General features: G+C 35.2%; 1 protein-coding gene and 1 long non-coding RNA gene across 2 annotated transcripts in view; both read left to right on the top strand.

Moving 5' to 3' along the window:
• The window catches only part of LOC108737988, an 89,080-nt gene that overhangs the window by 39,330 nt on the left and 36,580 nt on the right, over positions 1-13,170 (top strand). Inside the window, exon 2 of the long non-coding RNA XR_001937931.1 lies at positions 739-789. This is a non-coding gene — a long non-coding RNA (uncharacterized LOC108737988). The remainder of the gene's footprint in view (positions 1-738; positions 790-13,170) is intronic.
• LOC108737978 (homeobox protein slou) overlaps positions 4,887-13,170 on the top strand; it is an 11,210-nt gene continuing 2,926 nt past the window's right edge. Inside the window, exon 1 of the mRNA XM_018471184.1 lies at positions 4,887-5,889. Within this exon, the coding sequence (XP_018326686.1) occupies positions 5,190-5,889 (700 nt within the window). The 5' untranslated portion in view covers positions 4,887-5,189. The remainder of the gene's footprint in view (positions 5,890-13,170) is intronic.

Raw genomic sequence — 13,170 nt, 5'->3', positions numbered from 1 at the left:
ATTTTTCGATTCCACATGTTTGGCGAGGATTTTTTTTTACATCAAATAAAAACATTTGAGAGGGTAAGAATTAAAAAAAAAATAATAAAAATTTTGTTTAAAGCACCCTAATGTATGTATTAATAAAGTAATTGTGGGTTTTGCAACACTTTATTATTAATTCATCAAGTCAAATAGTTTGAAGGTTTTGCGAATTACTTGACTTAAAGATCAAGCTTTGTTCAAAAATCGACTATTTGAGTTACTTAGGTAACTTGGTTGACTTGATGTCAAAAGCAACTTCAAACTATTTGATAACATGATTCAAAATCTAATATCTAATACACGTTTCGATCCCAATAAGATGTCATTCTCAATCAGGGACTGTCTCTAACTTATTTTTCCTAAAAAATATATCAAGAAGTGGTTTTAAATCATGATGTAAAGTCGCCGGCCGTGAAAGCCTAAGAACTACATGATGTAAACTGTTTTAAATATGTTATCAGCTGGATGATTGCAGACAAAGTTGTACAATCCGAATTCGTAATAAATTATGCCGGATTAATAGTATAATCATTCAGATTCAATTTATTGAGCTGTCTGGTTAATTAGATCCTCTCGTGACTGATGAGACGTCAGTTTAATTTCTATGAAATTATTTAATACAAAGATAGCAGATTCGATTTTAGTTTTGACAATAGTTTTTACTTAAATAATTAACAGAAAATATGTACATAATAGAAATATATTTTGTTTCAGGTTACATAAGGTATTTGAAGAAAGCAATATCTCACCGTCATCAAATCACATGTAAGTGATTTTAAATTGTTGTCTATTAGTCGTCATGTTAATATATTTGCTTTATAACACGTTGGCCCACCCTTATGTAAAAATTTATAACAAAAAAATTTTTTTCAAGTTGAGAACCAGTGAAAATAAGAATTTACAAAATTCGATGTTTTTACGCTGTCATTTGTTAGTCCAAGTTCAAAAGTTTTTTTTTGTCATTCATGAATAATGTGAAAATGTGTGCTTTAATACTGTCATTTAGTTTCCCAATGTTATACCAACTTTTCTGAATAGAAAGTTGTAAGGATTATCAGGTTTGTATTCTGAAGTATCAAAATAAGTGGTAATACTTTTTAAATCAGAATAGAAATCCTCTGTTTGAATAGTACCTATCCATATAATTTATTAAAATCAAATTATTATTATTAACTTATCGTTTCATGTAAACATAATGAAATATAATAATTACACTAGTAATTTTTGACAATTCTGAAACAGTGTAAAACCAAGATTTTAAAAACATCAAATTTTACAAATTTTTATTTTCCGTGGTCCTCCCCTAGTCAAAAATTTTCCGTCTCCAGTCTCTCAAAATCTTTCATAGTCTTTCAACGACTCTGAGAGAGGTGTTTTTATGAATCTCTCAGGCTCTGTATGAGAGACTCGAACGATAAAATTGTTAATTCAGAGATTCGAGTCTCTGACAGAGAGACTGAATGAATAAAAGTGAAAAATTGAGAGATTCGAGTCTCTCGTTCAGAGACTGGATACGAAATGAGGATCTCTATGAGCGACTCGAGTCTCTCGTTCAGAGACGCTAAACAGTTTTTTGACAGTCTCTCTCAGCGACACCAGAGAGACTCCATGAGAGACGGAGACTCGAGTCTCGCTTTCAGAGACTCTGAGAGACGGGACATTTTTATCTCGGGTGAGCGTAAAAAACTTTTTTTATTAGATACAAGTTTTGACCTATAGGTGGGTTAAAGAAAAAGAAATGTTGGGCTATCCTGACCTCATCTTGGACAAACAAACCATGTCAATTTCGTTGAAAAATTGGCATTTGGGGGTGCCAACTTCACAGAGTTGATAACTCAATTATTATAAATTTACGTACAGAAAAAATGCCCCGTTCAAAACAGGAATGAAAGATTGATATTTGTATTTTAAGAGAAGTTTCAAATAAAACTTGCATCTCCATTGTGATTGTCCACTGCAGTGGGATCCGTAATGAGAATTTATTATTTCCTTGAAGCACCCACTTGCAGACACACATTTTCTAAGCGAGTACATTCAAATGATTAATTAAAATCATTACCAAAATTTATAACAACAATTTTCCTTGAAATTAACAAATACTAGATGAAGTAACTAATTTATGATTTGAATTGGGTCCAAATTAACTTGTTTATCGGAAATACTTTACAGAACAGCTAATGCAGGTGCGTTTATTTTCAGTAATAATCATATTAACAATTTATACATTTTGCATTTGCGTGTTCCTGTTTTTGATAAAAGATAATTTGATTTTTGCCTACCTTTTTTGCGTAAATAATTTATGAAGTTTGCGAATATTTATGTGATAACATAATTACGCATAGGTATTATTGGATTTTACAATTATAAAAGCGCCAATTTTCTTATTTAATCTCAAATAGGGAGAGACTGGAAAGAAGAAAAATGATTCTATTTCAAATTTGTCCTTCAAGATCATCATTATAAAGTGATAAGTTCTAAAACTGGTTGGATACGCACCTCCACTCTTTCCTATCTTGAGCCAATATTCGAATTTCACTAGAACTAAAACATCCTACATCCTTAACTATTTGTCCTTCAGGATAGGTCACCTGAATTTATTGCAAAAGAAATAAATAGAGGAAGAGACCCTGGTGTATTTCAATAGGATGCTATTTTTCGATTCCAAGGCTAAATTTTTCACCAGGGGATGTCAGATTTTATATAAATAAGTAAACCACAATTGATTTTGCTAATTGGCAAATTTTTGATCGGTTTTAATGATTGAAAAGTCAATTTCTATATGTTCTAACATGATTCATGCTTAACAAGAATAATCTATGAAAGAATTTTTCCAATTAGTAATCTTTTTAATGAATACATCGAAGACGCGATTAACATCTTTAAGACCGTAGGGATAGATATAGAAGGGAAAAAGATTAGTATGCTTAGATTTGCAGATGATATAGCAGTATTAGCATCTAGCATGGAAGAGATAGAGATAGCTTTAAATAAAATGGAAGCGGCATTGACAAAACAGTATTGTATGAAAATAAATAAAAGTAAAACAAAAATACAGGTATGCATGGGAAGAAAAAGTAGGAAAGAGCGAATGTAAAGATAGGAGACGAAAGATAACAAGTGGTTGATTTTTATGTATCAAGGAAGTCAGATAAGTCAAAACGGAAGAAGTAGTAGGGATTGCGCAGGGTCAAGTCACCTTCAATAAAAAGAAGTCACTTTTATTCTCGCGAACCATTTATCTAGAAATTCGAAAAAGATTGTTAGAAGTGTATGTTTGGACGGTGGGCGAGGCGGAAAAAAAAGATTAGAAGCGTAAATGTGGTGTTACAGGCGAATGATGAGGATACCGTGGATAGAGAAGGTTACAAATGAAGAGGTATTAGAAAGAGTAAGAGAAGAGAGAACTCTATCGAAGTCAATAAGAAATAGGCGAGTTAGGTTGGTAGGACACCTTCTCAGGCATGGAGGTCTAGTAAGAGACATATTAGAGGCAGAAACAGGAGTTAAGACGACTAGAGGTAGACCTAGTTTAGATTACTGCTCGCAAATAGTTAAGAATGTGAGATGGTCTAGTTTTAAGGAAATCCGAAGATTAGCTCAGGATAGGAAGGAGTGGAGGTGCGTGTAAAATCAGTCTCAGAACTGACGACCTTAAGATAATGATGAATTGATAAAAAAGTTCAAGGTCAACTCTAAACGCCCTTAGGTGGAAAACAAACGTAAGAATCTAAAAACCTCTTGAGATATACGCAAGAACATCCCATCTATTCACTTCTGTATTAATCTTATATGCATGACCGACATTTCGAAGGACTTTGCAGTAGAGTGATTTTTCTTTGGCGATGTTGTGGATACTATAGAGCCCAAAATCAACTTTTTAGTTACAAAAGGTAAGCTTCCTCAGGGATTGAAGACTAATTCTCCTTCAATCTTTGAAGAAAAGATAAAATCGCTACCGAAAAGTACCCCCTTCGAACGTTTAGGTGTTACATTTAAACTAGTTGGTGTATTCTAAGGTAAATTAAACGTAAAACAAAAAATTAAAAATATGTAAGTAATTTTCATTTAAAAGTAGATAAGTATAAAAATCATTCGAAAACCTCAAATAAAGGATTATTATTGACGGACTTCTAAGGACCCCCAATTTTATTTTCAATGTCAATGTTTTATTATGAACATAAAAAGAAAACTTTTTAACGTAATCACGGCACTATAAACGGATTGTCATTATATGCGGAATTATTACAAGCGAACTTCGCTGTAGTCTATTTCAATATTGACATAGCATTTAAATAAGTTAGTGAAGAGGTAGTAAATGTTACATATAGCTATATGCAAGATGCGGTGTGGTCTGAAAAGCGGAAATCCGATTCAGACAATTTTTCATCAGTTTATTGAAGGTGGTATCTCGTATTATCTGGTAGGTAGTAAACATGCAGATAATGCGATGTAATCGGAGTGAGTGAGTAGATCGCATTAGTGTAGGTACAGTCGAAAATAAATAAAAAACCGCAACGCGCGATTTTAACGAGTTTCAGAGATACCTACGACCAATCATTTTTTTAACGTTACGTCCAATCTCTTCGCCGCATTAAAAAGATCGCAATAGCCGTTCTAATTGAACGTCGTACCATTGTTCCCCGGTGAATAACGACCTTTGCTCGAAACTTCTCTACAAGCACGGTCCTTTAATTTCACAACCGTCGCTTTTGTTATTACAGTAGAACAAATCATATTCATAATATAATTACAGAGCAAACATAACCACTCGACGTATTTAGTCGAGCATCCGCCCCTTATTAGTCTGCGGCCAATCGTTTGCCGTCCGTTTCTCATCCCGAACCAATCGCGACCGCCCCTTCCCCACCCATTTTCACGGGAAGATGCTGCGTTTCTTTCATCTTGATGCCGAAAGGGGAGATGAACGAACGATCTCTACTGTGTATCTATATCCGCACAATACTTTTGCCGGTTCACATTTCGTTAGTTATTTCAACTGCGAGATCGCGATGAAGATGACCGCTCTAGCCGTGCGAAACGTGCCCTCGATTACGTGAAGTGCTTCAACAAGAGAACGCTCTGCGAAAATGTAAATGAGTAGACGAACAAGTGCCAAAACGGAACGTTGATTGTTACAAGTGATTGTCATTCAACAACACTCATCAATGATGACAATGATGATGATGCAAAGGATCATGGAAGCCGCGAGAACAAAAGATTCCGCGGGTCAACAGAGCACGCTCGATTTTAACAGTAAAAGATCGCCGCTGGCGGAATCGGCGGTAGATCCACAATTGTTCCTTCAACAGAAGCGAATATCCGACGATTCCAGGGATGCGGAAATGTTCGACAAGGCGAGCGAATCGGGCGGAGAAGAACTGAATGTCGATGTGGAGAACGAGGAGGAATCGCTCTGTCCCGTCGATCTGACGAGGAGACACCATCATCATCATCATCAGAAAGGAGGATTCACAGCGGCCTCCTTCGAAAATCTCATTCCGAATTCGAATTCGAGTGATCGAGAAGTGAAATCGTTAGAATGCGGTAGTGCGAACAATAACGATGACCTGAAGGATCCGAATAACGGTAGTAGTAATAATAACAACAATATTAATAGTAATAATAACAATGGTAAAAGGCCGGATAGCGTTTGTAGTGACGCTAGTAGATCGCATAGTCCACCATCGGCCGGTGTCAGTCCGTCGGTAGTGTCCCACTCGAACAGACGATTGGCGTTTTCCGTCGAAAATATACTAGATCCCAATAAATTTACGGGAAAACAGTCAGTGTATAGTGACGGTATCTGTTTTTGGAAGCAAAATCAGGAAGCCAATTCGTCGGAGTATGGCGAGGAAAGCGATCAAGGTATGTGTTTCTATCCTTAAGGAGCTATTGTCCTGACTAGAATTTGTAAGGGGATATGCCTCAACAGCAAATGAGATAGATTTTTTTGTAGATTCCTAATGATGATCCCTATAAAAGAAATTAGGGATATTTAAATGACGTATGTGGTTCAGTATAAGTCTTCCCACCATCTGCTTTATTGGGGTTCGATTAGACTTATCGACTTGTATAATCTACAGTCTCACATAGGAACCCTAGCTGTCCCCTTAAAATTCTAGTCGGGTTAATATTTGTACCTACAGTGTTTTTTCATGTTTGTCGGGTTTTTAAAACTTTTCTTTTTGATGCATTTTTGATTTACGTGATTGATGACAGTCTTGAAAACAAATAAGATAGCACGTTAAGTCTTTCGCAGCCGGTGTCTATGATCTTGGGCTTGATGGCTGTGGTATCGAAATCTTCTCCTAGATGGTCCCTTTTAACTGAGAGATCCCTAGGGTGGAGGATTGCAAAGCGAAAGCTACCAATTATTTCCTAACGTTTCCAATACAATAATTGTTTCGAAATATGAAGATTGGAAAAACTTTGGCGGTTGTTGTAGAACAAACAGAATAGCTCAAAACCCCAACGCCAAAACACGACACTGTAGTTGTCCGAAGTACTTTTCGGTAACAAAGTTACCTTCTTCAGGGACTGAAGTAAACTAAACCTAAATGAGAACTAATCCTAATTTATACTGATAGTTGTTAAGGTTCAGTGAACATGACCCGAAGCCAACAAGGTAGATGTTGAATGGACCTTTACATCATCATCATAAACGTAATTAAACTAAACTAAATAGCGGAGATCCAGGGATAGGACCGTTGTCATTGTTAAGAACAATTTGTTTATTTTTATAAATGTATAAACTAGTTTATATAATTGTTTCGGTTTAGAATGGCTTCTTGAAGTGGAAGAAATGGCTTCTCTCATTCATCTCACTAACCTTAAATTAGAGGTTTACTTTTAGATAGTGTTTGCAAACTCTACCTTTAGCATTAAATTTTTCCTTATATATTAGCTTTAAATACCATTCTCTTTAAAAACTCTAGAATTATCTCCATCACATCATTTATAATCTTTAACACTTAAATCATTGTTATCACTTTACTTATACCATTCTGAATCTTAGATATATCTACCCATTATTCATATCCTAACTAGACTTGCTTTCCCCTTTACAGCTACCTATTACATCTTGGTTTATCAATTATTAAATCTCACATATCATCCTCTAATCGGCTACTCCTCAATTTATTCATTATGTTCGTTATGTTACCGTATGGGTATATCACATTTTTACGGCATATACCCTATACCCCATTAGCAAAACCCCTTTTCTACATTATATTGTATATCCTTAATTTTTGATCCAACTATTTAAATTTACTCAATTAATTTCCGTTCGTTATTTATCTCTATAGTCTCTCTATTTCACCACTTGTTCAACTTTAAGGTTGTTGATATAGATGTGCTACTTAAGTTAAGCGGGTATGACCATTTAGGTTTCTATTAAATAGTTAAAACCTAAAACATTATTGTTGAACTCTTAAATCTAATAATGTTGTAAATATGAATCCATAAAATAGGTGATACCTTTTCCAATGAAAAATCCGATTCGAAATTCCGATGGGGCTTGTCCATTTATTATGTCGTCCCATGTTTTTCCCTATTTTTAGTCAGCTTCTGTTCCCTGTATGGACATGTGGAGGAATTCTCGAGAATTGGCTAAAGTAAATTTTGTTGTTTGTTCAAAGTTTGACTGCTCCATTTAGTCATTTGTGCATCATTGTCCAAAATCGTATCAGAGGCTAATAAGGAGTCAGTAAGTGAACTGGTGCTACTCTGATTTGGACCTAAAGGTCGTCGTCAGATGGAGTTGCTTTCTAGCGTTTCGCTAGCACGAGTGGCGAACTTCTTCGGAAGTCCTTCCATCTCCGAAGCTGGATGACCTTTAGAGCCTAATCAGCACAGCGTCAGTTAAACCTAAACCATTGGTCAAGCTTAGGATTATTACTTAGTGAACTGAGACCTTCACAAAAAGATTTTCTTTTAAAACTAATTGGAAATCCCTTACATTTTACCACCAATCTCCCCATATCTTTAAACTTTATCTATCCACACATATATAGATAGTTAAGAGTTCAGATATCTAAAATAGTTGCATTTATACATCATCCTCATCTTCACTTTCTTTTGTTCCAACAGCTACAGGGATCTAAAGAAGTGGAGTACCAGTGCCTATTCCTTTTCAGTGTTTTCTTCTGCTACTTATATTTAATTCCTTAGTTTTTTATTGCTTTTAAACTAAATGTCCACTTTATCTCAGAAAGGTTCTTTTACGTTTTTGACGAAATTTGTTTAATATTTTCAACTTTAAGTTTTGTAATTCAGAGGCTTTGACAGGCGACATAATAAAAAAAAACAAAATTTCGTAGACCGCATTCTCTGGAAAAGCCTACAACCAGTTTTCAGTTTTGTATAAGTCTTAAAATCCTAAAGGCATTAGTTGACATTTCAGCAATATTAAGTTTCTTCTCTTATATAAAATTGAAAATAATAGTTTCGAATTAATTCAGGTAAAAATTCTATTCGTCTGTTAATAAATGGGGCCATCAAGAAATCCCCAATCAACGATGTAAGTCCTTGTAGTCCTGATGAAACGAATGAGTTGGAAATCAATTTTATTTATTAGTATATCGATATTCTGTCTCTATTGTACTTAGAGAAGGTATAGCTTTATGTCGAAAGTTGAAATTATTTGTTATCAATTTTTGATTTCTGATGATGCGATTTTCGACTACGTTAATTTTAAATACAAATATGAACCTGAAACTGACAATGAGCTTTTTCGTCTTGTTCATGTGAGCTCAAATAAATTGGCTACTGTCAAGCTAAATTGTCAAGTATTTTTTACCGTGTCGGTTCCCCTCTTTACTTTTTTGGACGAGTAAAGGTGTGATCGCGGTAATACAGGATTCCAAGTTGATCCCGTAAATCCAGCCACGTCAGGCAATAGGCCGTGGATGACATGAACGCCACCACACGCATTGTTTCCGCGGTGGGCAGACAAATGAATGTGGTTAACACGTTAGTCGCTTGTTACCGGTAGGTATTGATTAGTCCAATTGTTGTTGATTTATTACACTTATAGGTTAGGTTTACAGTTTAGGACTATTATGTATGTCATAGTCAATCTGAATCACCGCTAGGAAACTGGAGAATGCATTTTTTTTTTCGTTATGAGCTATCGACAAACTTTTAGACTGATGTAATATTTTTCCGTCATCAATTGAGTAGTGTTATAATCCCTTTGTTGTTAATTTACTTGATAGTATCTACTAGTTGATGTCCTAAATATTGGTCAAAGATGATCGACGGACACATAAAACTAATTTTTCTATCCCTTGGAAATACCTAGTATGTTTTTTTTTGGCTAAAAGATACCCTACGTCGAAGCGTTCGAAATGGAAGGTTAGAAATGAAGAGGTATTAGAAAGAATAGGAGAACATAGGGCTTTATGGAAGTCAATAAAAAATAGAGTAGATAGGTTGGTAGGACACATTCTCAGGCATAAAGGTGTAGTCAGAGACGTATTAAGAGGCAGAAACGGGAGTTAAGAGGGGTAGAGGTAGACCTAGATTAGATTACCGTTCGCAAATAGTTAAGGATTTAGGTTGTTCTAGTTTTAGTGAAATACGAAGATTAGCTGAGGATAGGAAGGATAGGAGATGCGTGTCCTACCAGTCTTAGAACTGCCGACCTTATGATGATGATGTCGTTTTCTCTACCTCTGACAATGTGTCTACAAAGTTTCATGATGATAAAATGGTAATAAACAAAACAAAAGCATAAAAAACACAGATACTGTGGGTTTCTATCAAAAAAAAATTTTTTGTAACATTCATATTTAAAACTAATGGGAGACGATAAATTAAAAGATGTAACTGATTTTCGATATTTAGAGATCCCAGATAATTAAGAAAACATTAAAATGATGTTAAAAATACTGTGGACGGAAAAGGTTGGAAATGAGGACGTATTAGAAAAAGTATCAGGAGAGGAAAGGGCGTTAAGGAAGACAATAAGCAATAGCCGAGGTATGATTAATTGTTAAGTTAATTACAAACTAATAACAGAAGCAGAAGGTAACTCTGCGTCCGACACCTGAGATTATGTAAAATACGTATTAGACAGGTGGGGTATGGGAAACCCCATTTTATTTTAGTTGTAAAAGGGTAATTTTTTAAATTTTGCAATAAAGATTACTACATTTGCTTTCTACATTGATCCCTTTATAAGTAACACGTAGAACAATAATATGGGGGTAAATTTTTGCTTTAGAGTAAAGTATAAAGGTAGCTACTTTTCAAGCAGATAAAACATATGCTACTTCTTAAAAGTTTACTTTATGTGAAACATTAAGAATTAAAATCAAACCACCTGAATACGCAAAGTAAAATGCAGGAACCAAAAGATATTTATATCGACGCTAACAGAAAACAATTTATTGACCATCAACAGTGGTCACTTCTGAATCCCAACCACTTAAAACCGCGTCCTATTTAAACACACTACAATTGTTATTGTCTAAATATCTTAATTTAGTAAAAAAAACTATAATGGGAAGCTATACTGAGCATTCCCGATCATAACGTATTGATTCTGAAAAGTTATATGCAATTTTTGCAGCTTGGGGTTTGACTCACCCCACACGTGGGACGCAGGGTTAAGAAGTGTAGAGATATATCTAGGCTGATGACTTTGTGATGATTATGACACCATAGAAGTGATTTCTTTTTGTACAAAGCGCTATTCTCTTTTTAATGTCCATCATGCTCTGTAAAGCTAGTAAACTTTTTTGAAAGAAAGTGGTCAAGTAAGATGATACTAAAGGTCAGGGAAAAGTCAAATGGTAAACAGAATATGAATGTATTTTACTACTGTCCATTTTTCGTCCTTTTCTGCTTTTAAATTGGCGAAACTTCGACGCGGTTTTCTAAAAAAGTGAAGTGCTTACAAAAAAAAAAAGAAAACGGGTTTTGCCTCTGAAAGTACGATTTAACGTGCCACTAAAAATGTGTCTTCCAATTAGCTCCCCATTACGTTCGCGTACCGAAAACCCGTTTTTCCGTCATTTCGTAACCTCGTCTCGAAATCAGTTCAAATATTGAAAATTAAAAAACAGGCGGCTGCTAAAATTAAAAACAAAAAAAAAACGCCCAGTAATGGCGTCGTCTAATTAACGGCGTTGTAATACGTGATTAGGACACAGATTAAAGTAAACCGAGCGAACATCTCCTTTATAATTAATATTTCTGCTCCGGGCGAAACCATGGATTAATTACTAAGTTCACGGCTTGCTAACGAGACTAGAGCCAATTACGTTAAGACTGTTAATTACATCATGGACCGATATTCCCGCCCTCTTCACCCTTCCGCCCGTGTTCACTCCTCCCTATTTCTCTCATTCTCTCCCCATTTCTCCTCTCACTCGTTCTCCTTTCGCTGCTGCCACTTATCATGCTTGCGACCGCTCCATTTCCGAGAGATGCGCGAAAACGTTCCGCGGCATCCGTCCGTTTATCCCTTCGACCCTTTTGCAAATTGTTATTCTCTTATTATGAAGTCAATCTTATACACTCCAGCCGACTGAAGAGGGTTGCGTGGGCAAATATCTGGAGATAATGATAATGTCGTCCTCCTCGTTTTAGACGTTCTTATGGACGCATAGTAACTAATACTTACACATCACTGATTCCTATTCGGTTTTACATTAAGAAAGATGCCTTTTTTTGTTAGTTTTGATATTACAATTTTAGTCGGTTTTATCTTATTTTGGAAATAGATATCTAGTCTATCAGCGTTCAATTATACGGGGGTTGGTTGAATACTAACGCACTCATGCTCAGGCTTAGGGTTGTCAACTCTCGATAGGACCAACCCGGAAGATTTAAAAAAAAATTAGTAACGGGCAGGTTCAAATAAAATTTCAATCGTTTATGAGTTTTTTAATTTATATTTACTTTCGTTTCGAGCAGCATATAATAATGTACGTTTTTTTACCACAAAATCGGATTATTACCAACTAAAACCCCTCCTCGAGCGGGGAGATTAAACCCTGTGGATTGCTGGGTTTATCTCTCCGCTCGAGGAGGGGTTTTAGTTGGTAAGAATCCGACACTACCTCCGCTCGGGGTTGTCTTTTGAAGATTTCCTCTCCTCCAGTATAATCTAAATAAAAAAAAATACCTTTAGCAGAAGACTTCTTCTCTGATGTATACAGGGTGTCCCATTTATAATAATTAAACAAGAAACCATGGTTTCCTGACACAAAATACAACAAAAAGTGTTATACTATTTTTCAATCCAGCGACAATTGAGCTCGCAAATTAGCTTTGTAAATTTAAACGTACAATTTGTTTCATTACCGGCCTGGATCTAGGCGACTAACGTCGCTCAGCTGATCTAGTGTGGATGTAACAAGTACTTATCGGGAAAAAGCCGAATGCACTTCCACCTTGTAAAAAAANAGGATTTGCTAGAAAGCAGGGTCCTAGCAAAGTATTCTGTTTGGAAGGGGGCGCAACCGATTAATCAACTGTTGTACTTTAATTTTCCAATTAATGTTTCACACACCCACGTGCAAAAGTTTGCATTTATAAATAAAAAATAATTATCAAACAATAATATTAAATCAACTTAATTTCATCTCACTATAAATTATTTCAAGTTAATGAGATAAAACTGTTTGTTGTTTGTTGTCACAGCCTCGTCGAGAATTGAACCCGAAAAACTTTCTTAAAGTAGATATTGATATTAATAAAAGAAATACCTAATACAATAGGTTAATACCGAATTAGCCTGTGTTTAAGTTTTATCCATAAATTCACCATATTGTTTAGGTCAAGAACATCGCAATTAGGGTTGCCACCTTTTCAGGCTTTACATAAAGTATTTCTCGACTAAATGGTTCAAAAGAGAAAGTACTCAGCATAAAAATAAAGTATTTTTGCTGCCGCTCTTAAATACATTAATACCCTCTAAACATGGCAAACAAAGATTTAAGTAAACTAAAAGTTCATTTTTAATTAGTTTTAATGAAGCTTTATTCCTATCGTCCCTCCACTTTGCGTTCATAACAGTGAATACTCTTTCTATAAATGCTGAAGTAGCCGGAACGGACAGCAAAACTGACACTACTTTGAACAGATTTGGGAAATCAGATTGTTCCGTACGTGAAACATTAAGAATTAAAATCA

The sequence above is a fragment of the Agrilus planipennis genome, unplaced genomic scaffold (genome assembly GCF_000699045.2).
Source record: "Agrilus planipennis isolate EAB-ADULT unplaced genomic scaffold, Apla_2.0 scaffold14, whole genome shotgun sequence".
NCBI lineage: Eukaryota > Metazoa > Arthropoda > Insecta > Coleoptera > Buprestidae > Agrilus > Agrilus planipennis.
The sequence above is the reverse complement of the archived record's forward strand: the minus strand, read 5'-3'. Positions and strand labels throughout refer to the sequence as shown.